The sequence below is a fragment of the Cynocephalus volans genome, chromosome 14, assembly GCF_027409185.1.
Source record: "Cynocephalus volans isolate mCynVol1 chromosome 14, mCynVol1.pri, whole genome shotgun sequence".
In the NCBI taxonomy this organism is placed as follows: Eukaryota; Metazoa; Chordata; class Mammalia; order Dermoptera; family Cynocephalidae; genus Cynocephalus; species Cynocephalus volans.
In genome coordinates, this window is record NC_084473.1 from 85,015,107 (window position 1) to 85,042,775 (window position 27,669).

General features: G+C 38.5%; 1 pseudogene and 1 gene segment (V, D, J or C); both read right to left on the minus strand.

Moving 5' to 3' along the window:
• Positions 1-10,987: 10,987 nt before the first annotated feature.
• On the minus strand, positions 10,988-11,490 carry LOC134363367 (immunoglobulin kappa variable 1D-13-like). The segment is given in 2 exon segments: positions 10,988-11,310; positions 11,436-11,490. Coding segments are annotated over 2 exon segments (378 nt in total).
• A 12,895-nt stretch (positions 11,491-24,385) lies between these two features.
• LOC134363343 (immunoglobulin kappa variable 2-29-like) lies at positions 24,386-25,090 on the minus strand (annotated as a pseudogene).
• Between the last annotated feature and the right edge of the window lie 2,579 nt (positions 25,091-27,669).

Sequence of the window (27,669 nt, forward strand, 5' to 3'; positions counted from 1 at the left end):
AACTACCCTATGATCCAGAAATCCCTTTACTGGGTATATATCCAAATAAAAACAAATCAATATATAAAAGAGATGCCTACATTCCTATGTTTATTGCAGCTCGATTCACAACAACCAAGATATGGAATCAACCAAAGTGTCTATCAACAGATGACTGGTTAAAGAAAATGCGATATATAAATATGTATTTAAACTTAATATAAACATATACATAAATATGTGTGTGTTAATATCACATGCACATACACAGTGGGATACTATGTAGTCATAAAAAAAGAATGAAATCCTGTCATTCATGGCAATATGGATGTGCTTGGAGGACATTATGATAAGTGAAGTAAGCCGGAAACAGAAAGAGATATACCACATATTTTCATTCATATGTGGATACTAAGAAAGTTTATCACATAGAAGTATAGATTAGAATGGTTGTTACCAGTGGCAGAAAGGCAGAGGCAAGAGGGGGCATTGTGAGAGGTTGGTTATGAAATACATAAGCACAGCTAGATAGAAGGAATAAGATCTAGTGTCCTATATAGCATCATAGGGTGGCTATAATTAGTAGCAATTTATTGTCTAATTCCAGTTAGCTAGAAGAGAGGGTTTTGAATGTTTCCAACACAAACAAATGGTAAATGTTTAATGTAACAGGAAAAACAAACAAACAAACAAACAAAAACTACTGTAGTTACCAGGCTTTCAAAGTATTTTCAGAGTATGAGGGAAGGAAGCAAGGGGAAATGAATCAGGGAAGCACAGAGGATTTTTAGGGGAGTAAAACTGCTCTAAGTGTACAATACAAAGAGGGAACCCAAAGGTAAAATTGTTAATAATAGTATATCAATATTGATTCAAAATAGTAACGAATATATTACAGTAATGTAACATGTTGATAATAGGATAAACTGTATATGTAGTGGGGCGAGGGTATAGGAATGATCTGAATTTCTCTATAAAACTAGAACTCCTATAAAATAAACAAAAACACAAGTATTGCTATGTGAAGGTAAACATAGCACTAACTTTTCTTTTTAGATATTTTTATAGATGAGTAAATTTTATTGTTTAAATACCTTTTAGAGTTTGATTTCTTCTGTGTTTTCTTTTTATGAATGGTTTTCTAAGCATACATATTAATTTCATCAGTTTTCATAAAATGTATTTATCTATATGTGTGGATATTCAATATTGTATTAGTCAGCCTATCACCAGTAATGGTTTGCAACAAACCAGTCAAAAATGCAGTGGCTTACAACACTATGCATTACTTTTATGTATACAGATGTTTATGCTAACAGTGATTCAGCTGATCCAGTTAGGGTTCAGCTGGGTGTTTCTGCTGCAGGTCACTGAGCTTGTCTCCAGCCTACGGATTTTGTTTGATCCAGGGCCAAGGCGGAAGTGGCAGTGACTACCCAGGGCAATGAACAATATCCTGAGGTGAAGAGACATAAGCAGATTTAAGTTTGAACATCTGGTACACTAGTACACAACATTTGAATTTATTCTTTGCCTTGGGAATTACTCAAATTTTAAGCAAATCTTTCCTCCATTCAATTTTCAAGGTACTTTATTATGCTATTGACAAATATTATGTTTTTGAACCTTTGGAATTTGAAAAATCAAATTTAACTTTATGTTAATTATAAAGTAATGGCATTTTTTCAGCATGTAACTTTACACAAATTTTCTTAAATAGCCTCATTGGATAAAAACAAAATTTAAAACACACAAACACCTCTTTAGCTGAAGTAAGTATTTCCTAAAACTTAGCTTCTTAAACCTTCAATAGATACCCTGTCATCTTGTTAAAGTGCAGATTGTCATTTAGCAACTCTAAGGTTGGTCTGCTATTTCCACACTCTCAGTGATGCTGATGATGCTGCTGGCTTCTGGACAGATTTTGAGCAGCAACAGTTCTTACAGTAAAGAAAAAGTTTACATCTGTAGGTCTACATGTATAAATTTTATCAAGAAAGCTTTTTTTATTTTTTTCACTTGATTGCTATACATTTTTCCCCCTGTGATTTCTTATTTTTTATTTATCATATGACTTCCATGAAATGTTCCTGCTATAATCCCAGACTTGCTGATAATAGTTGGAAGCACATCAAAGTGCTTTCTGGAGTCATCACTTAACTGGCAAAATTCTGAGTTGCAAAATAGTGACCACACTGAGTTGCCAGCTGCTCATTCCCATCATCACTGTCATTCTGGAAGCACATTTGCCAAAAACCCTTTTTCTTGCCTGGTTTCCTGTAGAGCTGTTAACAAGGGTCCTGAGATCTGGAAGTCAAAAGAGGAAGATTCGATACTATCCATCAGTGCCAGCAGCCTAACACATGGACAGCAGTAAGGACTGGAGAGTCCCCTGGTGAGATGCTGCAGGCAGCTGAGAGCATCAGCACCCCCACCCCTGGGCTTCCCAGACAGGTCTGAGGACCACATGGTTATGCAGCTTATAAATTTGTTTCTGGAAGAAAACCAGAGAATCTCATGTTTCGAGTACTTGCATCTTTGACTACCATGCACATTAGCAATTTTAAAAATCATTTTATTTATTTTTCATTGGAAATTAGTTCATGGAACTTTTATCTGTGAGTTACAGCATTGAATGTCAATGCCTGTGTGCAATATGTCATGTTCAAGTCTGGATAATTAGTATATTCAACATTACACATTTCACACAAGTTTCATGGCCCTTTACCAGTATCTCCCTTACTCCCCTCCCCCTTTCCCACTTCTGGTAACCTGTTTTGTCCTCTTCTTTTGAAAGTTCAATGTATTATTATGATTGTTTTCTCTTACTTTCTTTCATTCTTTTATTTATTTTTATTTTTTTATTTTTTTGCTCTGACATATGAGGACATATGGTATTTTTCTAAGCCTGGCTTTTTTTTTTTTACTTAACATGATTTTCTCTAAGTTCATCCATGTTGCTGTGAATGGCAGTGTTTCTTTCTTTTTCATGGCAGAGTAGTATTTCATTATGTAAATATACCACACTGTCTTTTTCTGGTCATCTGACAATGGACATTTATGTTGGTTCCAATTCTTGGCTATTGTAAACAGATCTGCAGTAACCATGGGAGAGCATGTGTCACTTGGACATGATGATGTCCATTCCTTTGTTTATATACCCAGCAGTGGGTCATATGACAGTTCTGTCTGTAGTTGCTTGAGAAAATTCTTATAATTTTCCTTAATGACTGTACCAATTTACAGTCCCACCAACAGTGGATCCCCTTTCTATGCATCCTCACCAGCATGTGTTGATCTTTGTCTCTTTGAAAATGGCCAGTCTAACTGGGGTGAGATGATAACTTAATGTGGCTTTATTTGCATATCCCAGATGCTGAGTGATGTTGAGCATATTTTTTATGTGTCTGTTGACCATTTGTACGTCTATCGTATTTTGAGAAATGCCTGTTCAGCTCATTTGCCATTTTTAAATCAAGGCATTTTATTTATTTATTTATTTATTTATTTTTCTTTAAATTTTATTTTGGTGATATACATTGTGGCTGCTTATTGCTCCCCATCACCAAAACCTCCCTCCCTTCTCACTCCCCCCCTCCCCCGCAACAATGTCCTTTCTGTTTGCTTGTCATATCAACCTCAAATAATCGTGGCCGTTATATCCTCTCCCCCCCCCCGGTTTGTGTGTGTGTGTGTGTGTGTGTGTGTGTGTGTGTGTGAATTTATATATTAATTTTTAGCTCCCACCAATAAGTGAGAACATGTGGTATTTCTCTTTCTGTGCCTGACTTGCTTCACTTAATATAATTCTCTCAAGGTCCATCCATGTTGTTGCAAATGGCAGTATTTCATTCGATTTTATATCTGAGTAGTATTCCATTGTGTAGATGTACCACATTTTCTGTATCCACTCATCTGATGATGGGCATTTGGGCTGGTTCCAACTCTTGGCTATTGTAAAGAGTGCTGCGATAAACATTGGGGAACAGGTATACCTTCGACTTGATGATTTCCATTCTTCTGGGTAAATTCCCAGCCGTGGGATAGCTGGGTCATATGGTAGATCTATCTGCAATTGGTTGAGGAACCTCCATACCATTTACCATAGAGGCTGCACCATTTTGCAGTCCCACCAACAATGTATGAGAGTTCCTTTTTCTCCGCAACCTCACCAGCATTTATCGTTCATAGTCTTTTGGATTTTAGCCATCCTAACTGGGGTTAGATGGTATCTCAATGTGGTTTTGATTTGCATTTCCCGGATGCTGAGTGATGTTGAGCATTTTTTCATATGTCTATTGGCCATTTCGATATCTTCCTTAGAGAAATGCCTATTTAGCTCTTTTGCCCATTTTTAATTGGGTTGCTTGTTTTCTTCTTGTACAGTTGTTTGAGTTCCTTATATATTCTGGATATTAATCCTTTGTCAGATATATATTTTGCAAATATTTTCTCCCACTCTGTTGGTTGTCTTTTAAATCTTTTAATTGTTTCTTTTGCTGTGCAGAAGCTTTTTAGTTTGATATAATCCCATTTGTTTATTTTTCCTTTGGTTGCCCGTGCTTTTGGGGTCGTATTCATGAAGTCTGTGCCCAGTCCTATTTCCTGAAGTGTTTCTCCTATGTTTTCTTTAAGAAGTTTTATTGTTTCAGGGTGTATATTTAAATCCTTAATCCATTTTGAGTTGATTTTAGTATACGGCGAGAGGTATGGATCTAGTTTCATTCTCCTGCATATGGATATCCAGTTATCCCAGCACCATTTGCTGAAGAGGCAGTCCCTTCGCCACTGTGCCTTTGTCAAAGATCAGCTGACAGTAAGTGTGTGGGTTGATTTCTGGATTCTCTATTCTATTCCTTTGGTCAGTGTGTCTGTTTTTATGCCAGTACCATACTGTTTTGGTTATTATAGCTTTGTAGTATAGCTTAAAGTCAGGTAGTGTTATGCCTCCAGCTTTATTTTTTTTGCTCAGCATTGCTTTGGCTATGCGTGGTCTTTTGTTGTTCCATATAAATGTCTGGATAGATTTTTCCATTTCTGAGAAAGATTTCTTTGGAATTTTGATGGGGATTGCATTGAATTTGTATATCACTTTGGGTAGTATGGACATTTTCACTATGTTGATTCTTCCAATCCAAGAGCATGGAATATCTTTCCATCTTCTTGTATCCTCTCTAATTTCTCTCATCAGTGGTTTGTAGTTCTAATTATAGAGATTTTTCACCTCCTTGATTAACTCAATTCCTAAGTATTTTATTTTTTTGGTGGCTATTGTAAAAGGGCAGGCTTTCTTGATTTCTCTTTCTGCATGTTCACTATTGGAGAAAAGAAATGCTACTGATTTTTGTGTGTTGATTTTGTATCCTGCTACTGTGCTGAAACCATTTATCAATTCCAAGAGTTTTTTTGTAGAGGTTTTAGGCTGTTCGATATATAGGATCATGTCATCTGCAAACAGGGACAGTTTGACTTCATCTTTTCCAATCTGGATGCCCTTTATTTCCTTCTCTTCTCTGATTGCTCTGGCTAGTACTTCCAACACTATGTTGAATGGGAGTGGTGAGAGTGGGCATCCTTGTCTAGTTCTTGTTCTTCAAGGAAAAGCTTTTCCCCATTCAGGATGATATTGGCAGTGGGTTTGGCATATATGGCTTTAATTATGTTGAGATACTTTCCCTCTATCCCTAACTTATAGAGGGTCTTTGTCATGAATGAGCGCTGAACATTATCAAATGCTTTTTCAGCATCTATAGAGATGATCATATGGTCCTTGTGTTTGAGTTTATTAATATGGTGTGTCACATTTATTGATTTGCGTATGTTGAACCAACCTTGCATCCCTGGGATGAATCCCACTTGATCGTGATGAATAATTTTTCGTATGTGTTGCTGTATTCTGTTTGCTAGTATTTTAGTGAGGATTTTTGCATCTATATTCATCAAGGATATCAGCCTGTAGTTTTCTATTTTGGTTATATCTTTACCTGGTTTTGGTATCAGGATGATGTTTGCTTCATAGAATGAATTTGGGAGGTTTGCGTCCGTTTCAATCTTTTGGAATAGTTTGTAAAGAATCGGTGTCAATTCCTGTTTGAATGTTTGGTAAAATTCTGCTGTGAATCCATCTGGTCCTGGGCTTTTCTTTGTTGGGAGCCTTCTGATAACAGCTTCAATCTCCTTTATTGTTATTGGTCTGTTCAAATTTTCTACGTCTTCATGGTTCAGTTTCGGAAGCTTGTGTGTGTCCAGAAATTTATCCATTTCCTCCAGATTTTCAAATTTGTTGGCGTATAGTTGTTTATAGTAGTCTCGAATGATTCCTTGTATTTCAGATGAATCAGTTGTAATATCGCCTTTTTCATTTCTAATTTTTGTTATTTGAGTCTTCTCTCTTCTTTTTTTGTTAGCCATGCTAATGGTTTGTCTATTTTATTTATCTTTTCAAAAAACCAACTTTTTGATTCATTGATCTTTTGAATTGTTTTTTGGTTTTCAATTTCATTCAGTTCTGCTCTGATCTTAATGATTTCTTTCCGTTTGCTAACTTTAGGTTTGGATTGTTCTTGTTTTTCTTTTTCTTTAAGGTGAAGTGTTAGGTTGTTCACTTGCCATCTTTCTATTCTTCTGAAGTGAGCATTTAATGCAATAAATTTTCCCCTCAATACTGCTTTTGCAGTATCCCACAGGTTTTGGTATGATATATCATTGTTTTCATTAGTTTCAAGAAATTTTTTGATTTCCTGCTTGATTTCTTCTTGGACCCATATGTCATTAAGTAGAATGCTGTTTAATTTCCATGTGTTTGTATAGTTTCCAGAGTTTCATTTGTTATTAATTTCTAGTTTTAATCCATTGTGGTCTGAGAAGATACATGGGATAATTCCAATTTTTTTGAATTTATTGAGAGTTGATTTGTGACCTAATATGTGATCTATCCTGGAGAATGATCCATGTGCTGATGAGAAAAATGAATATTCTGAGGTTGTTGGGTGGAATGTTCTGTAGATATCTGCCAATTCCAATTGGTCTAGAGTATTGTTTAGATCTTGTGTTTCTCTACTGATTCTTTGCCTAGATGATCTGTCTAATATTGACAGTGGGGTGTTCAGGTCCCCTGTTATTATGGTATTAGTGTCTATTTCCTTCTTTAGGTCTAATAGAGTTTGTTTTATAAATCTGGCTGCTCCAACATTGGGTGCATACATATTTATGATTGTTATGTCTTCTTGATGGATCAGTCCTTTTATCATTAAGTAGTGTCCCTCATTGACTCTTTTTATGCTTTTTAGTTTAAAGTCTATTTTGTCAGATATAAGAATAGCTACTCCAGCTCGTTTTTCTTTTCTGTTTGCATGGTAAATCTTTTTCCATCCTTTCACTCTTAGTCTGTGTGAATCTTTATGGGTGAGGTGGGTCTCTTGTAGGCAGCATATAGTTGGGTCCTGCTTTTTGATCCAGTCAGCCAGTCTGTGTCTTTTAATTGGGGAATTTAAGCCTTTTACATTAAGAGTTGTTATTGAAAGGTGTTGATTTATTCCTAGCATTTTATTGGTTGTTTGTTTGTCTTAGGTGTCTTTTGTTCCTTGCTTTCTGATTTACTGTTTGGTTTCTGTGTTTGTTGGTTCCTTAGGTTGTAGACAGTGTTTTTGTTAGCTTGTTTTCTCTTCATGAGTGCCATTTTTATTATACTAGCTGGTTTAGATTTTTCTTGGGTTTTTATGGCAGTGGTAGTTATTTTTCAGGAACCAAACCCAGTACTCCCTTGAGGATTTCTTGTAAGGGTGGTCTTGTGGTAGTGAACTCCCGCAGTTTTTGTTTGTCTGAGAAATATACTATTTGCCCCTCATTTCGGAAGGATAGCCTTGCAGGGTAGAGTATTCTTGGCTGGCAATCTTTGTCTTTTAGTATTTTGAAAATATCATCCCATTCCTTTCTAGCTTTTAGGGTTTGTGATGAAAAGTCTGATGTTAACCTGATTGGGGCTCCCTTATAGGTGATTTGACGCTTCTCTCTTGCAGCTTTTAAGATTCTCTCTTTATCTCTGAGTTTTGCCAATTTGACTATGACATGTCTTGGAGAAGGTCTTTTTGAGTTGAATACATTTGGAGATCGTTGAGCTTCCTGGATCTGAAGATCTGTGATTTTTCCTATACCTGGGAAGTTTTCTGCCACTATTTTGTTGAATATGTTTTCAATGGAATCTCCATTTTCCTCCCCTTCTGGAATACCCATGACTCGGATATTTGATCGCTTATGGTTGTCTGATATCTCTTTAAGATTTTCTTCAATGTCCTTGATTCTTTTTTCTTTCTTTTGTCTGCTTGTGTTATTTCAAACAGCCCATCTTCAAGTTCCGAGGTTCTCTCTTCAACTTCGACAAGCCTGCTGGTTAAACTCTCCATTGTGTTTTTTATTTCATTGAAGAATTTCTTCAGTTCAGCAAGTTCTGCTACATTTTTTTTCAGGACATTGATTTCCTTGTACATTTCCTCTTTCAGATCCTGTATACTTTTCCTCATTTCATCATGATGTCTAGCTGAGTTTTCTTGTATCTCATTCAGTTTCCTTAGAATTATCACTTGAAATTCCTTGTCAATCATTTCAAGGGCTTCTTCTTCTACAGGATCTAGAGTTTGAGATTTATTAACATTTGGTGGTGTCCTTTCTTGATTTTTTGTATTTCTGGTATCTTTTTTTTGGTGTTTATTCATTGTGGCAGGGGGGTTCACAGTCCACCTGTTTGAGACTAATGACTAACTAGGATGTTGCTGTGGTTGCCAATTTCGTATGGCTCCCTCCGTGACTGCTCAGTTGGCCTCTAGTGCCTTGTGTGTGTGGTTGCCTCGGGTCTTGGGCTTCTCGGGGGAGCCACCTTTCTGGTCAGCTTGGACTCTGCTGGGCTGGTGGATCACGTACCACAGGGTGTGTGATCTCTGTTGAGCTTTCACTTCCTGTGCAGGACTTCTCCCTGTTCCGTGTGCTCTGGCCCAGGCTGTTAGATCGTTCAGTGGCGACCCCACCGGGTGTGTGGTTTCTGTCGAGTCTCCACCTCCCTGGCCACACGTCTCCCCACTCTGTGCGCACTGTGCTGGGCTGGGGCGTGTCTTCTGCACCCCTCGTCTATCAGCTGGGCCTTCAAGACCCTGCTCGGCACCGCCTCGCTCAGGAAGTCTACCAGGTTTCTGCTAGGCACAGACGACCGGTCTCGGTGCCTTTGTAGCACTATGTAGATCTTTCTCGGGCTTGTTCACCTTTGTATCCCCCTGGCATAGACCGAATCTAGCGCCCACCTGCAGCCTGGACTCCGGCAGGTTCAAGCGGACCTGGGAACTCTCCTACCACCCTATTCCCAACCAGAAATTCGTTAGGCTTTTTACCAAACTGGTGGCCACAGAGATGGTATCTGCCTCCCAGTAACAGGGAGTTTACCTGGGTCCGGAGACCAGGGTATGGTGGAGTGACAGTCGGCCCGCCAGTACTTCCTTGCCCTCCCGACACTGGCTGGGGATGCCCCCCTCCAGCAGCCCCACCAGAGAACCGCGGAGGGAGTGGGAGCGGAGGCCAGTCTGCAGGCTCCGGAAAGCCCGGCGCCAGGCCAAGCAAGTGGGAGGGCTCAGTGATGGCCGAGCAGGGCGGAGCTGCCCGCCCCTGGGAAAATGGAGGCAGCACCGGGTGGTGAGTGGCCTGGTGGTGCAGGCGGGAGCTGCGTGGGCATCCACCCCCCGAACAGAGCTGTGCCAGGGGTCACTCACATTGCTGTGCCAGGTTGGGTGCTCGCTCTCTGTCTCTGGTTTGCCGCCTTTCCCAGTTCTCGGCCGCTGCCGCCTCGGGCTGTTCAGTCTCGATGCGGCTCGGGCGCTCCCAGGAATCTTCTTTAATGCCGGCCTGAAACCTCAAATCCTAAATAGGGCAGCTGGCCGCCTTCAGCGCGGACCCGGCCTCTGGGATCCTGGCTGCATCCACAGCAGCCCTGGCGCCGTGTTCCCTGTTTCGAGACTCGCTTTTGCAGCTAAGAAACAGTTCTTTTCCTGCTCCACACTTCAAAGCTGTTGCCTGTAAATGAGGCAGCCTCTCCTGCCGGGGGCAAAGTGGCGGTCACCCCCCACGACCGGTCAGCAGCAGCAGTCCTTCCTTAAGAGATGGCGAGAGGAAGGTCCACAAGTTTCCCGTCTGCCTGAGGCCCAGTGGCTACCTTTTCCACCTCAGCTACTCCGCGCCAGCCGCCGCAGCCGCCGCCATCTTGAAAAACCCTCTACGTAGAATTTATTCCCAACCATGTCTATGGGCATTTTTTTTTTAACTGTTAAATTTTTTGAGTTCTTTGTATATTCTGGATATTAATATTTGATGAATGCTTAGCTGGCAAATGTTTACTTCCACTGTGTAGGTTGTCTTTTCACTGTGTTAGTTGTTTGGTTTGCTGTGTAGAAGCTTTTTAGTTTGATACACTCCCATTTGTTTATTTTTCCTTTTGTTGCCTATGATTTTGGGGTCCTGTTCAAAAAGACTTTGCCCAGTACTACTTTCAGAGGTGTTTCCTGTATGTTTTCTTTTAGGAATTTTATAGTTTCAGAATATATATTTATGTCTTTAATCTCTTTTGAGTTGATTTTGGAATATGGTGAGAAGTACGGGTATAGTTTCATTGTAAAGCATGTAGTTTAGACTCTCATTACCTGTATTTAAAAAGAAAAAACAAATCCTGCTTGAAATAGCTAGAGTGACTACATTTTTGGTGAATAAATCCCAACAAATGTCATAACTCAAATTCCTCAGATTTTATGATCTCTGTTCTTCATAAAACTGGGAGAGACTTTGTCATGTCTGTGCTGCTGGGGCAGAGGAGAAAGAAAGTGGGTTAGGGTTCAGAGGAGCCCCCCTGACCATTCTATCAAAACCTTCCAGTGACCCACAGAGCATGGCTGCATCTGAGAAACTCTCATCAGATGGAGACACCAGGAGGAGCAGCTGGGGCAGCCCAGCCTCACACTTCTGCTTTCCTGGGGGTTTATGTTCGGGCTTGTAACATTGTGGGAGGATAACTATTATACTGTTGACAGTAATAGGTTCCAAAATCATCAGGCTCCAGGCTGCTGATGGCAAGAGTAAAATCTGTCCCAGATCCACTGCCACTGAACCTCGAGGGGACCCCACTTTGCAAACTGGATGCATCATAGATCAGGACTTTAGGAACTTTCCCTGGTTTCTGCTGATACCAGGCTAACCACTTGCTAATACCCTGACTAGCCTGGCAAGTGATGGTGACTGTGTCTCCTAGATATGGAGACAGGGAGGAGGGAGACTGGGTCATCTGGATGTCACATCTGGCACCTGAGGATGGAAAACATAAAGACAAATTACTACATGATTAATCATGTTATAAGAGGACTTCTCTGAAGAACCAGGCAGTACTAACCACAGTAGCAGACTAAATTTCTAGTGCTGTCCCTCCTTACCTGGGAGCCAGAGCAGCAGAAGCCCAAGGAGCTGAGCGGGGGCCCTCCTATCCATGCTGTGTCCTGACTGGGACTGAGTCCTGCACAGGGTGTGAACAGCCTATAAATAAGTCTTCAGGGCAGTGGGCTGTGCTCTGGGAACATGCAAATGACAGGGGCTTAGACAGGGCTGGGCACAGCTGCAGGGCTGGCTCATCTCAGAAATTCAGCACAGGGGCAGTATCCCCAGGTGTTCCACATCACACCAGGGAGCACAGATTTGTCTGCCAAGAACACATTTCTTTCTGGAAACTACGGGAAAATGGTCAGTCTGCTGTTCTGTTAGCAGTGTTCTACTGCTCTCTGGGGTTCATAACCCACTTCTCTTATTATCTCTCTATCTAAGACAATGTCTCTCAGATAAAACACACCCTCAGAAAAAAAGAGATGATCTTAAGGCTCCCTGCCTTTGGGACCTCTGCATACTACTGAGAGCTGAAATGCTTTCTCATTGCTCTGATTCCCTGATAATCTTGGTGTGCTAAGTTATTAGTTCTACCATTCTGAGATGTGGTGGGTAGAAAAGGAATTTTAAAAAGTGCTTATGATTTGTCATAAAATGCCCAGATATTGGGTGTCTACCTTTGCTACACTAAACAACTTGGTATGAGTTTTTGTCGATGCAAAAAAATTTGCATCTATCCATAGTTTTTTTATAATATGCATTTTCCATGAACTTTCCGAGGACCCCTAGCAATCTTAACATTTTTATCCATTAAGGAAAATATGAACCCATGAGTTAAAGTGGCTATTTAATGAGGAATTAGTACCTGAATTATCAAGGAACTTTTCAACAAATTTTTATTAATTTCAAATGCATGAGAAAAATCTGACAGACACAACCTTAATTGAGAATCTGAATTGAGCGTCATCAGTAACGGGCCTGATTGAAATTATGGAACAACTAATGGGAAGCCACGAGCAGAAGACAGCATCACTTCTGGACGTTCCTGCCAAATATGTGTTACCTGAATCTCACCATGAGTAAAGCAAATAAATCCAGACTGAGTAACATTCAACCAAATAACTGGTGTGTAATCATTAAAAGTAATAAGATCATGAAATTTAGGGAAATACTAAAAAACTCTTCCAGACTGAAAGAAACTAAAGAGACAGGGAAGCATGTGTTTCTGGGCTGGATGAGTTTGTTTCAAAAGACAATATGAGTAGACCTGTCAACACTTGAAGCAATCCTGTGGGTTAGACGTAGTAATATAATAATGCTGACTCTCTGATTTCATGGTTGTACTGGGTTATGTAGAATCATTTTTCATTTTTAGGAAATACATAGCAAAGTCCTAGAGGTTGGGGCTGTCAGTTCTTCAACTTACTCTCAAATGGATCAGAAGAAAATAATGTGGGCTGTACTTATAACATTTCTGTGTGCTAAATGTATTCTAAAACATTTTGGAATGGCTTTATCCATCATTAAGGTTATTAAAGGACCAATTAATCAATTGCAGAAACACAAAATGTCACACATCTCCTCAAAAAAAGATGCAATCCGTTCAGTTCACTGGGTATTCAAGATACCTGAGGCTCTGGACAAAAACACGTCTGTGAATGACACACCCTTTGAGGAACCGTGCTACTTTTTGTCTTCAGGTATTTTAAAGCTTTTGTTTACTGCATACATATTTATAATTTCCATTTCCTTTTAGTGAATTGACTATTTTATTGGTCATTTAATATCATGCTCTATCCCCAGTAACTTTCTCTTCTGAAGTTGTACAGTATAGTTTTCTTTAAGTTGATAACTTGTGAGTTCTGCTGAGCTTCTTACAGTTCAAAATTTATTTCCCTGACCGAGTTTGTGAATTTTCTCCCATTCTAACTATTGCTTGTTAATATTTTCCAAGATGATTCTAAGTGCCTTTTTTTGTTTTGTTTTGTTTTGTTTTTCTGTGTGTGTGTGTGTGTGTGTGTGTGTGTGTGTGTGTGGTTTTCCAATCCTTCATATCTATGGTTCGGATTGGTTGGTTTCCCTTGTTCTTAAGTTCAGTCACACTTTTCTATGTCACATCCATCCTGTTTGGGGATTCACCAACTTGAATTTCTTTATGTCAGATATTACAGTTTTCATTTCTAAAATTTCACTGGGTTGTTTTATATTGTTAATACTTTCGAACACACCATGTGAAAGAATACAAAAAAAAATTAACTGTGTCTACTTAAACTATTCAAAGCGACAATTCACACTGTGCACCTGTGCTCTTCCTCTAGGATCTGGACTCCAGGCTGTGGCTCTTGCTGCAGCACATTCTTGCTCCCTCTGCTGGCTGATGAGCGCCCTCTAGTGGCACTTTGTGACAGCAAATTCAGCCCTTCATGTTTGGAGGGAGTTACATAGTTCACTAAGAACACAAAAGCTATGGATCCTTATCCCCAAAAACTGCACTAACAAAGAGCGTTAACATAATGCTGATGAAATTTTAAATAAGAAGTTTCATATATTCTGCTGGGAACTGAGGTCTTACTGTTTACTTCAAAAATATCTATTTGTGACCTCATGAGATATCGTTATACTAGATTCTTTAAAGCCTTTGTCAGAAAATTTCTACATCTAAATAATCTCATAGTTGGAATTTGTTAATTTTCTGTTTTCCTGAGAATTCTTCACATTTTCCTAGTATTTTATATGTCAAATTATTTCAAATTGTATCCTGAACATGGTAAACATTATCCTGAATCCTGCTACAATCCTCTGGAGAATTTTATTTTGTTATTATTGTGGTTTGTTTGAGTTTCTCATGGTATGTTCTGTCATTCCCTTAACAAGCAATGGCTCCAGTACAAGTCAGGTTTTCAAAGATTTGCCATGACGTTTCTGTTTGTCTCTGTGATGGGCACGTGCACTCGAACGTTAACTTGAGACTTGCACTTTGGTTTATACAGTATTCTATTGACTAAAGTCTATATTCTTCTTGGGGGGGCGGGAACTGTGTTCTGCTCAAAATGAGATTAATCATTACCTTGACACTCAGTTTCTAAATAGGTCATTCACAGGAGTAAAGTATCGCCACGTTCAGTGATCACATTACCCCACCACAAATTGACTATTAAAAGTCTTCTTTCCAATTTTCTCTCAGAGTTTTATTTTCCTGTACAGCCACACATTTCTGCATAAGTACAGCCTCTCTCTAGCAAAAGGAAAACAAGAAAAACAATGGAAAACATAATGAGAATTTCTTTACACTCATCAGACCACAGGGTACTTCTTACTGGTTTATCTGGCCAGAAAGATTTTTATCAGCCACTGCTGTACCAGTGAAAATCTATGACCAGAGAGAAAGAATAAAGAAAACAGTGACCTACCCCCCCCACTCTCGCATTCACAGCTGTCCCTTTCCCCAGTCTTTTCTCCAAAAGAAAGGATTACTTTTGATGTGTGTGTGTGTGTGTGTGTGTGTGTGTGTGTGTGTGTGTGTGTGTCTCATACCCATTGAACTCTTGCTTAATTTGGGCTTTCCACAGGTCACATATGAGAGATAAACATGCCACACAGTGTTTTAACACTGTTCCTGCCTTTGGAATCAAGAGATTCACATTTTGCAAGTTTTTATGTATTCCAAGAGTATTTCAGGCTCTTTATGAAATACACAGTCAAGCATCCTTCTGCAAGGATGCTGTGTAAAAACACATAGTTTTACAACTCTTGTTGACTGTTCTCTGTTCTGGTTTTTTAGACATCTCTTATTACATATAAATATACTTCATAAACTGTTTTGCTTTATTCATTTTTTTATTTACAACACATCTTTCTGAAAATGCTAACATTATGTTCTCACATTCAAATTAGATTTGGTATTGTGGCATTTCTTTTGATGACGATCTAAGCCTTCTGAAACAAGGTGGCGGGTGTTTCACCTGTTCATTCTGCTAGTGGAGATGAAATAGCTCAGATTCACCAACACCCTCACCAGTGGGGGTTTCTCTCAGACTTGAGCTTGGTGATGGGAGCCTCAGTGATTTTTCTAGTGACCTGAAATCTCAGCATCCTCTTCCTTGTTTGATACTTTCTTCGTGGAGGACATAGCTTATTTGGTGGATTAAATAAATTGCAGATTCATTATACATAAACAGGTCCGTGAAAAATCCTTGAGCAACCTGATAAAATGTGGGAGAAAATAGATAATTAGTGATGGTACTGAGGGGGTGCAGCTGGCTTGCCTCTGAGATGCACCACAGTATCTCCTGTAAAAGCACAGAAGCAGTTCTCCATTGGGCATCAGACGTGGTGGCTCAGCTGTCCCTGTCACTGTGGAAGACAGACACAGCTGTCCCTACTTGGTGCTTTGTTCCTTTACCTGTGGACTTTTCTGGTCACTAAGCAGTGACCTAGGGACAGTAGAATGGCTGATTTGTCTTCTCAGCTTTCCTCAGTGTGGATTTATCCCTTTGACTGTTTACCTGTTTATTAAACAAGCTGTATCAGGAGATGCAATCAGCCATAAGCTTTATTATTCTCCCTTATGTGACCAGGTTTTCCTCTGGGTTTCTCTGGTCCCTTGCGTGACATCTCTGACAAGTCTCATGCCTTTTCCGGAACCCTTAAATAATACTGTTCTATGGGCATTTCTTGTCACAGGGGAGTCTTCCTTGAGTGCCTGGTATTGCTAGTCCTCTGAAGAAGCACTTACTGTCCAGTGCGTCCCCTGCCCCAGCTGGGCTCACCCTGGGCTGTTATCTGAAGTGCGGGAGGGTCTGGTGGACATCAGCTCTCTTTCTTTGTCTATATCCAGCTTCTTCCAGCTCCTTCATATGTGAGGAGAGCAGCCACCCCTCCCCAGTGCTGGGAGTCGCTGCCTCTTCCAAAGCATCCACCTGTCATCTCTCCACCCTCCCCCTGCGGAGCAGCGCATCAGCCCAGGCTCAGCTTTAGTTTCCTCAGACAGGAATCAGACGTGCACCCCCATGTGTGCCCCAAACTTCTGGACACACACGTCACACTCTTCAGGAGGCCCCAGAGGGGAAAGATACAATTTAACATACTCATAGCTCCTAAAAAAAAATAATTTCTTGGGCTGAGCCCGTTGCGCACTCGGGAGAGTGCGGCGCTGAGAGCGCAGCGACGCTCCCGCCGTGGGTCCGGATCCTATATAGGAATGGCCGGTGCACTCACTGGCTGAGTGCCGGTCACGAAAAAGACAAAAAAGAAAAATAATAATAATAATTTCTTTATTTCTAGCCATTGACCACCACAGTGGTAGTTTTGGGTTTTGGGAGGGGAGGGGGGTCTGTGTGTGTGTTAATGTGAAAGGATGACAGTAAAAAATAGTTTTCAAAAAACATGGGGAATTGGGAGCATCTACTTCGTGGGAGCCTCCCCAGAATAAGTCTGGGAGAGCCTCATTTTGCTCTCTTGTCACAGTAGCAAGTGGGAGAAATGCACTCAATCTGGAGAGTTTATAGAAGGACTCCTATTTGTCAGCCTCACTCTCAGGACCATGAAGAAGGAAAGTCTTGGGACCAGGAAATAGGTTTCTGATTGGAGACAATCCTTCAGGTGAGGTTATTTTGTCACCTTTGTGCATAGGAGGTGATTGATCCCTGCTCCTCTGGAGCCCCTGGCTTTTATCTACCTCCACAATGTCTTCTCTGAGTCTTGTCTTCAGCTGCAAGTGGCATCTGTCTTCTGACTTCCCTCTGCCTTTCAGCTCCTGGCTTTGCTACAAACTGATAATTATCTTCCTACATTTGAAGACACAATTTCTATGTGAGAGTATCTGATTATCAGGTAATCTCCATTATTGTTGTTTGATATATATTCATACTTGTCATTATCAAAGCCACTGTTAAGTGTTTAGTTTGGTTGGTCTTGTATCAGGTAACACCATTTTCCCATGAAATATTTCAATTTTTTTATGTGATTCTTAACTTCAGTCCTTTTCTCTGTCCTGTTTTTATAAAGGTTCCCCCTAGAAGATTAGGTAAAATAAACCCTCCGGAAGTGTTATCTCAGTTTTTCTGGTTCATGGACTTTTCTGCTACCCTGTCAAACACAACTAGCGCCACCCTGTCAATCACTGTCCAGCACATGCCCTGTGTTATTATTATGTGTGATCAGAACTGAAAGTTAATTCATTGGAGGACCAAACAGTCAGGGTCAGGTTAACATGGTAGTAATAAATTAGATATATTAATAATATTGTTTAATATTAGTAAAATTTGATAAGGTAAATAAAACTTATACCAATTGACATGAAAATTCGTCCCGAAGTCAAGCACATTAGCTAGATGGGGACAAATTAAAAACACCTGGACTTATTCATCAAAAGATGAAAAATGCTTGCTATTTAACTAGTTCTTAATTGGAGGATATTATTGGGAACCACTGGGGAAAGTGTTTATAGAAAATAAAAGAAAAGCTAATAAGAGAGAAAGAATTTGGGTGGTTTATAAAGGATTTATACTGGTCCTGTATGCTTGAGAGTTCTGGGTTTGCACAGGTTTGTCCTTTCTCCCATGCTCTTGGTCATGGTGCTTGTAAACAACAAACTAACCTCAGTTCAAACTATTTTATCCCAGTTCCCTTAATATAGCACCAAAGGAAGTCAGCAGAGTAGTTCCTGGTCTTCCAAGTCCATGATTCCATAAATAGTTACTGAAGTCACAAAGGGAGAAGGGAGGTGCAGGGAGAGGTGACTCACACACTGCACCTGCAGCCCTCAGGTGGAGCTGTGGCTCCCAAGGGGCTGCCATTGGCAGTGAGCCCTGAGGAGAGTTTTCTATTATTTTCAATTAATTTCAAAATGCCAGAAAATTTCAAAAATAATTCAGATGTTCTTATGCCTTCACTGAGCTGCCCAACTGCAAACATTGTTTGTTTCTCATTCTATTTCTGTATATAAATGCACATTTTTCCCTGATGCTTCTGAGAGTAAACTACAGACATGCAAATCACAAATAATTTAGTGCATTTCTTAATGAAAATGTTATTCTCTTACATTACCATAGTTCAATTATCCAAACTCGAACTTCACTGCCTAACGTAAGGGATGGTAGCAGGATGGTTGGTATGTGCTTTATCTTTTTTTTTATATTATTATTACTTGTTGTTACAAGATCTGAAATTTCCCTGCTCTGATTTTTACACCCTTCACTTCCCAGACTCCAAAGCCTGCCTCTCCTCTCCTCTTTATGCTTGAATTGCCTGGAAGTGTTGCCTTTTCATGTGGCTTCCTTGAGTCCCGGGCACATGATGAAGCCTTTCTCTTTATCCACAGCTCTGACAGACCAAAACTCTTTAGTATTTGTCAGTCAAAAGTGGATTTTCTTTTTATAAGCATGATTTAAGACCAATCTTCTTTTCTGTCTCTGGTTAGTTTTTCGAGACATCCTTAGATTTCTGCAAAGACTCATGGTTCTAGTGCTGAAGGAAGGTGTTATTTTTCTACTTAAAGCTAGTTTCAAGTTATCAGGGTTATTTGTGTTGTAGGGCCTATGACTTCCCAGGTGGGTTACATTTATTTGTTATCTTTTGTGGTTGTTGTTCTGGAAGCATCAGAAGACAACTATTACTTGTTTTTTCTGGCACCCAGCCTCTGTCCACATGAACTCATTTATTTATCCCACCATACATGGGTTTAGACATTGATGATTAGACAATATATTGTTCTCATAAGGTTTCACTCTAGTATTCAAGTGGGAGGAGTCAGAAAAATCAACCATTAAACAAGTCAGATACAACCCCATCAGTGATATGTGCTATGAAGGGAATTTGACAAAGCAATGTCAACTACAGATGGGAGAGAGCAAGCACAGGAGCTCCATGGAGCAGGTAGTCAGAAGACCTCCCTAAAAGGTGCTCTTGGGCCATTTCCCTGATGATGAGAACAGAAAGGCACACCTGGGACTGCGGTATGAGTGCACCCTGCAGAGCGAGGGTGCAGGACAAAGGCCCAGAGGCAGGGTGTGCTTGGCAGGTCTGGGCAGTGCATGGAGGTTCAGGGTGGATGGAGAGAGTCAGGGAAGGAACATGATTCATGATCCCTCTCTTCACTCCTCTCTACATGCCAACACGGGACCCCTGGATAAATCATGAGGGACAGGCAGGACCCAACATTCCTCAGATCTTCACTACAAGGTGATCCATCAATGTAGCCCCAAAGAACAAAATTATGAGTATACTATTAAGAAGTTGAAAAGAAAAAATACTAAATGTGAGAAAATATTTTCAAATCATATCTCTAATATGTAATAAATATGCAGAACATGTAAATAATTTCTAAAACTCAAAAACAATGATGACAATTATTAAACACACACTCACACCCACGCACTAAACCCAGTTCAAAAATGAGCTGTGAACTAAACAGACATTTCTCAATAGAAGATACGCACACAAAGAGCCAAAATGTACATGAAAAGATGCTCAACATTATTAGTCATTAATAAAATGAACATTGAAACCTGTGAGATACTACTTCATACAGGCCAGTATGGCTGTACTTTAAAAAGAAAAATAACAAATGTTGTTAAAAATGTGAATAAATTGGACCCTGTGCTTTACTGGTGAGATTATAAATGGTGCTGCCTTTGGAGAAAATATTGGAAGTTAATCAAAAGGTTCAATATAGAGCGACCACATGACTAAGCAACTGCACTCCTAAGCATACATTCAAAGAATTGAAAGCAGGGGCTTGGACAACTATTGCATACTGTTTCCATTGCATCATTATTCAGAATATCCAAAAAGGAGGAAATAATGCGTATTTCCATTAACAAATGAATGGATAAACAAATTGTGGCATATACATTTTTATTCAGTCATAAATTGAAAGATATTTTTATATATACTGTAACATGTACTGACCTTCAGGATATTATACTTAGTGAAATAGACACTCAAAAAAACATGATATGATGCCACTTATATTAGGTTCCTAAAATAAACACATTCATTGGGGCGGAAGGAGAATAGATGTTACTAGTAGCTGGAGGGGGAGGGGGTGAACGGGAGCTGCTATTTAATGGATACATAGTGTTTTAGGGGGTGATGAAAAAGTTTTCTTTTAGTTAGAGGTAATACACAACATTGTGAATGTATATAATGCTAGTGATGTTAAAATTGTGAATGTTTAAAAGTTTAAATATTATGCTACATACAGTATACCACAATAAAGATAATATTCAGTTTCACCAAATAAATGTAAAATATGAAAATAAACAGAAGAGTGTATTCCATATGGGGGGGGAAAGAGAAGATAGAAAATGCCTACGAAAGAGAACAGATGTGAAACTTAATAGATAAATACTTGAAAGTAATCATCAAAATATGTCTAAAGAACTAACCAAAACAAAGCTTAAAGAAGTAATGGAAGGTATGAAGACCATGCCTCCTGAAACAGATAAAGTCAATGTATGAGATAGAATCAAAGGCAAATTCTGGAGCTAAAAAGTACAAACTAAAACAAAAATGTATTAGAACAATCAACTACAGATTTAAAGTTGCTGGAAAAAGAATCAATAAACTTGAAGATAGATTGTTAAAGATTATGCAATTTAATGAACAGAGAGTTGATAGAATAAAGAAAAATGAACAAACACTCAGAGGAATGTGGGACATGATTACTGAAAAAACATAAGTATAATGGGAGTCCAAAAAGAAGACGAGAGAGTGAAAGAATAAGAAAAGGATATTTGATGAAACAGCAGTTAACAACTTGCCTATTTTCTGAAAAAGAAAAAAGCATTATTTACATACCCACGAATTTCAATGAACTGCAATTAGAGTAAATGAAGAGTTTCACACCCAGACACAAGAGATCTCTAGTATATTAACAGCAGACTTTCACTCAGAAACAATGTAGCTCAGGAGGGACTGGGGTGACATATTCTAAGTGCTGCCAGAAAAAAAAGTATATAGAAAACTATCAAGCAAGAATTATTCCAGGAACACTGTAATCAGGGCATATAAAAACAATGTGAAATAAGTAATATCAGGAACAATTCAATGCTAGCAAAACTGTCCTTCAACAAATATTTAAAAAAATAAATAAAACAAAAGCATGAAAATCTAAATGGAAATTTGAATCCACATTTAAGAATATCAAAAAGTACCAACAAATGTAAATAAGTAGGTATAAAGAAAAAAAGTATATGTTTTCTCTATACCTTTTTCTATTGATTTTGAAAAGAAAATGTATAAAATATGTTTGCAATTTATTTTTGTACCCAAGACCTAAATATATATGTACATATTTGACAATCACAAGACAAGTACAGTTTCATTGCACAAAGAAAATGACTACAAACAGTAACTCAATCCCACAAAAACAAAAAATAGTGAACCAGAAATGGTAAATAAGATTAATATAATAGGCTGTGTAAATATGTGCTAATTCTTCTCTCATTTCTAAACTAATTTAATAGACATAAAAATATTTAAAAACATAATCACATTATTATATTTCAGGGTTTGTAACATATAGATACAATATGTATAACAACAATAATAAAAACAAAATGAAAGAACAGGGATATAGGACTATAAGAAAATAATGATTCTATCTCACTGAAATTGTTGGTACAAATCTTAGTTTTATCCTGATTTATGAAGATTGATATGGAAAGCTGTATAGGAAACACTAAGAAAAATATCTTTTAAATATAGTATGAAATATATAAATAGATTTATCATAAGGAACAAATTAAACTAAATGCATTGAAGCTTTAGAAAACCAAAGGCAAATTGAAGAGATTAAAAGGAGTTTGAGAAGGAAAAGACAAATTTCTTTCATAGGAGAAGAGTTAATTTCATAGATGACTTTGTAACAGTAATTAGCAAATGGTAAATATCAACTTCAAATAGGCTACCACAAATATAATTTTACACTCAAAAAATCATTTCCAAGAATTATGTAAATATATTTTCAGATTTAAAATAAAAACCAAAACAAACAAACAAAGATGAGTTTATGAGTAGGTCCCTCATTAGAAAATCTTTCAAATGTGTACTTTAGGTCGAAGGAAATTTGTAAGTGATTGGAATGCCAAGTTTTCTTGAATTTTTAAGAGCACAGCTGTCTCTTCAATTTTTTCTCCCTCATGCTGGCTACAGAATGAATGCAGCAGGGGCAGTGATTTAGACAGAAGAAGGAAAGCTCTGTCTTGAGAGTGGTAGTGCCACCTGCCAACCGGAGTGACCTAATGGAGCACAGTCACTTACATGACCATGGACACCTGCCTACCTCAGGACTGTTATGTCAGAGACAGAGAAGTTTTGTCATATTTAATCCACCATACTTTGCAGTTTCTCTGTAACTGCCAATTTGATTGTCCTCTGATTCCCCATTGTATCCCTCTTAGCTTTCGGAATCATTGATTTTTCACCATTTTGTCTTGAGAGTGTAGCCCTTTGGCATATCAACATTTTGTAGGTTTTCTCATTTTAATATACAATGTACATAACCACCTTGAGTGAAAAGCAGAAACTCAAGGTCACTAGGTGCTGTCAATCACAGGAGACCTAACCATGACTGTGACAATGCTTAACTTCTGCTCTTCCTACTTCCAATTTGTTTTCTCCCAGTGTATTCTGTGATAAGACATAAGCTCAATCGTGCATTTGTGTGTATTTTTAAACAACATGTAAAGTGTCTTATGTTTCACAAATTGAGGGCTCAAGTTTGCCTGAATTCTATATAAATTTTTACATACAACTGCAAAACCTAACTAATGACAAATTGGAATTTTATCTGCACTTATCCAGGCTTATATTATTCTGAGGTAGAAAATTATCTCATATGTACTTTATATCAGTAACCAGAAGCAGGATTTAGTGTTGTTCATTTTCAATCTTTCTATTATGTCCATCATATTGTCTTATGATATGTAACTGATGTGACCCATTATTAGGTCAGATATAGCTTTGAACACTAATTTAAATGAGATCAATGAAAAACATACATCTTCTACACATTTATGACTATAATATGATTCAGATTTATTTTCAGGTAAAGATGTAATTATGTAAAAATAACACATTTCTATATTGTTTCAAAATATTCTTATGACAACAATTTGTCATCTCTAAAGTAGAACCTGGGTTAAATACTTTAAAAACTTCTTGAATTTAGTAGACAAATCAAAATCTCATATAATTCTGCATTTTTCCTGTTGTGCATTTTGTAAACTTTGCATTCTCCAATTCTGAGTTATGCTGTCTATTTTTGAAGCCCTCTCTTAGAATTGCAAGAACTCCTGTTCCACTTAGTGAAAGGCAGTTGAGGGAAATCACAGTCTCTTGGCATTAGAATCTTATATCTGCTCTGAATTTACAAAGTCTATTCAAATATTCAAAAATCAAACATTTTTAATATTTATACTCAGCCACTCTCTACCTGAAGATAGTATATGGAGAATGTTTTCTTGAACATGATTATGGAACAGGTAGTTTATTGTAAGTGGTAAAGAAGAAGTAGGAAGGTGGAAAACTGAGAAAGCACTAATTTTTCAATATCACCAAGTACTATCTTGTGAAAAATATACCTCAAACTGGTAATTTCCAACCAACATGTACTCAACTTTTGTGGAATCATCTGCATCAAGTGTCTGGTTGTTATGCCTACTAAATTTTCTTGACAAATGTAGGCAAGACAGAGAGGATTAGGAAGAGCTTTCATTCAACTCTCTCTTTCATCATACTGGGTTGTTCACATGACACTGGGACCAGCTAAAGTGTCCCTACTGCTTATGCCATTGCAAGGCTGTTAGAGCTGATGAGGTCTTAACATGTAGGTGTAGCTGAGGCTCCCATGGTCCAGAGCCCTGAGCTGAAAACTTTGCCCATAAGTTCTGCAACATCTTCCTCTTACACAGGCAAACAAAATGTGTTGGCATCTGGGCCATGCCAATAGGGAGGTCTGTGTTCAGGGCTGCATCACTGTGGGAGGAAGTTGTATAGCTTGCTAGCAGTAATAAACTTCAACATCCTCTGCCTCAACCCTGCCGATCTTCAGTGTGAAATCTGAACCTGATTCTCAACCACTGAATCTGTCTGGAACCTCCAAATCCCGACTGTAAAACCCATAGATCAGTAGTCTGGCCTGGCTTCTGCAAGAACCAATTCAAATAGGTCTTTCCATTACTGTGTCAAAGGCTCTGACTGGCTCTGCAGGAGATGGAAGCCTGCTCTCCAGGGATGATGGGCAGAGAGGGTGGAGTTTGGGCCATCACGACATCCCCATTGGATCCTAAAATAATGAAGGAGAAACACAAGTTTCTGTACAAACATTAAAGGCAATACGCATGGTTTCTCTTTTGTATTTATTTCAGTGGAATCTTTTTTTTTTAAATTTGAATAATACCATAAAAATTAGACATGCTAAAATTAGCCCAATATTTGCAAGACACAAGAGGATTTTTACTTTTTCAAGATCTTCATGAGAGCATTAGTCATTATTTCCTTTAAGTGAATTCGAATTTTCACATAGCAAAATGTCAAATTTCCTTCCCTGGGGCACAAAGCACATGCCTCTAACACTTGTTCAGAACACACATGGGAAGCAGCGGGCCCCAGAGCTCACCCTCCCACTCCATCTTCTCATCTCACTTCTGCCCTTACCAGGGATCCAGAGCATCAGCAGCCCCAGGAGCTGATCAGGGAACCTCATTTTGAGAAGATGAACTGAAGAGTCCTGATGAGTCAAGGTTAGAGCTGAGCTTTTTTCTCAGACTTGCAAGGGAAGGTCCTCCCTAGGGTACAGCATGCAAACCCCTGGTGGATGCAGCAGTGTGGAAAGAGCCGAAGGGAGGGTGTAAAGAGCCAAGGGGCAGTGGGGGCTTCACTTGTGAGCAAAGTGACATAAAATATCTCTTGGAGGGGAACAAATAAAGATTCAGTCCCACTTCCGTATAGTTGGAAAAAAGGATGTAATTCATAGTTTCGGGGGTTAATAGGGACACAATGTGTTTGAGCAGCCATTTTCAGATCATGTCTCTAGGCTTAATCTTTGAGGGGTGAATGAATGGTCACCCTACATATTTCCCTCCCAGCTAATCAAGAGAAGAACAGAGACTCCACCCAACAAGTGCTGATTGTACAGAATACCTGTTGTAATGATGAATATGCCAACTATTCTGATTTGATCATCACGTATTGTACACAAATTCTGGTAGTCAACTCTGTACCCCACAAGGATATAAAACCAATTATGTTTCAATATAAAAAACAAAACAAAACAAAACAAGCAAATACTGATCTGCAGAGTCCCTCCAAATAAATAGTGGTCATGAGCCAAATCAAGAATTGTCTGGTATCTACTGCTCCCAGGATAACTGCCTAAGAAACTGCCTTCCCTGGGACCCTGTGAGTTCAACTCCATAAGAGCGCTCTGTCAAAGGGCCTGACCAGTACAAAGAAATGTGTCTCTTGCATAAAGAGCTAAGAGCCCAGTTTAAGTAAGAGGAAAGGGGAAAGATTTGTATGCCTCAGGCAGAGAAGATGATATTTCTTGTGACCAATTATTTCAATCTTGTATATATCCCATCATAGTGATTTTAGATACACTAATAAGTCACAGGGAGTTGCTGGATGAAAAACTTTCAAGGATGATTGTACAGAATTAAAAAAGGAAAAACTTTATATTATGTTTTTCTGAGTTGTATTCAGAAAAACCCTTCCCTTACAGAGTTTTTCTCGTCATGTAGAACCAAGTCTTCTCAGAGTCCCAATTTCTTATTATTTGCTCTGTGTGAGATCCTGAGTCTCTCCTCTGGCCTGTGTGTGGAACAGTCACAGCCCCAATCCACAGTTCAAAGTAAATTCCATCTGTGAGAAGAGCAAGAGCTGGAGCTGCTGTTTTAATGTCTCAGGGTAACCTGTACCTTTGACAAATGTTTTCCTGGGCTTTCACTTAAAGATGGTCACAGCTCAGCAATGTCAGTCTTCTACATCACTAGTGATTTAAATATGAAAGCAACCTCATTATTATTCAGTTATCCTTGATGCCCTTAATACTGAATGAACTAGCTTCTGAAAAATAGTGCCTATTTCAAATCACTTCAAAAGAACAATAACTGTCCAAAAAAAAAAAAAATCTTGATCAAATGACAGAATAGTCTGCTGTACTGTGCAATGTTGAGAAATTTAAGAAAAAGGCATATGGAACTCCCAAAGAACACAATCACACAAACACAGTTCTAGGTATGATTCTACAAGAAAGCTTTCTCTGAATAGCTTCTGGGAAATCTACCAAATCATGATTTTTTAAATAAGTTTGGAGGAAATAATTGAATAAAAATTATACTCACCTTTAAAGGTTGAACTCCCTGATGAGAATCCAGGTTTCTGGACAAATCATGGTGAGGAGGTAGGATTAGAATAAAGGCCTCATAATTCCTTTTTTTAAATTTTATTTACCCTCTTCTGTCTCTACATTTTGTAAGTTTCGTGTTTTTGACTTTTTTCTTATGATACTACCAGTTCAATTCTAATTCTTAGACTTGAAAACATCAGATTCCTAATTACGCATGCTAGTTGAAAGAAGTCAGAAAAACCAGAAGCTGAAAAGAAGCAAAATAAAAGTAAAGACAGAAAACAAACACACAAACTAAAAGAGAAAGCTCTGATACCTCTTAAAACTGACTTTAAAGGATTATTCTGAAATGATGTTAAATTATTAATCACCTTTAACCACTACCCAATATGGAAACTTGAGTGTAAGAAAATGAGTAATACTAAAAAATATGTCACGCTTTCTTTACTGCAAGTTAATCCTTGAAAATGTTATTTTTACAAAGTATCCTTTAAGATGCTTGAATTAGAGGGTATTGTTATTTCCTGAGCCAATGAATGATAAATGTTTAAAAGTTTACCATTGTGATCGATTCTTTTATTTCATTATCTGTTGCCTTTACATATCCGGAAAATCTAAAATTCTTTAAAAAATTTGGTCATAAAAAGTCTTTAAAATATTGCTATACAATCAATATGCTGAGAGTAAAAATTTCTAAACAAAATTCCTCTTTCCTATATGTGAACAAATTAAGCCTGGTCTTCACTGATAGAAGCCAAAGCAGGTCACCCCACACTGGATGCGGATAATAAAAGGAAGGTTGTAAGACGAAACTCCATTTGCGTGCGAGTGGGAGCAGCACATCCCGGTGAGTCTCTAATCTCAAGGTCAACTGAATTAGGAAGGACGTAGACAGGTGGGTTTTATTACAATTTTACCTCCTTTGCCTGACACTG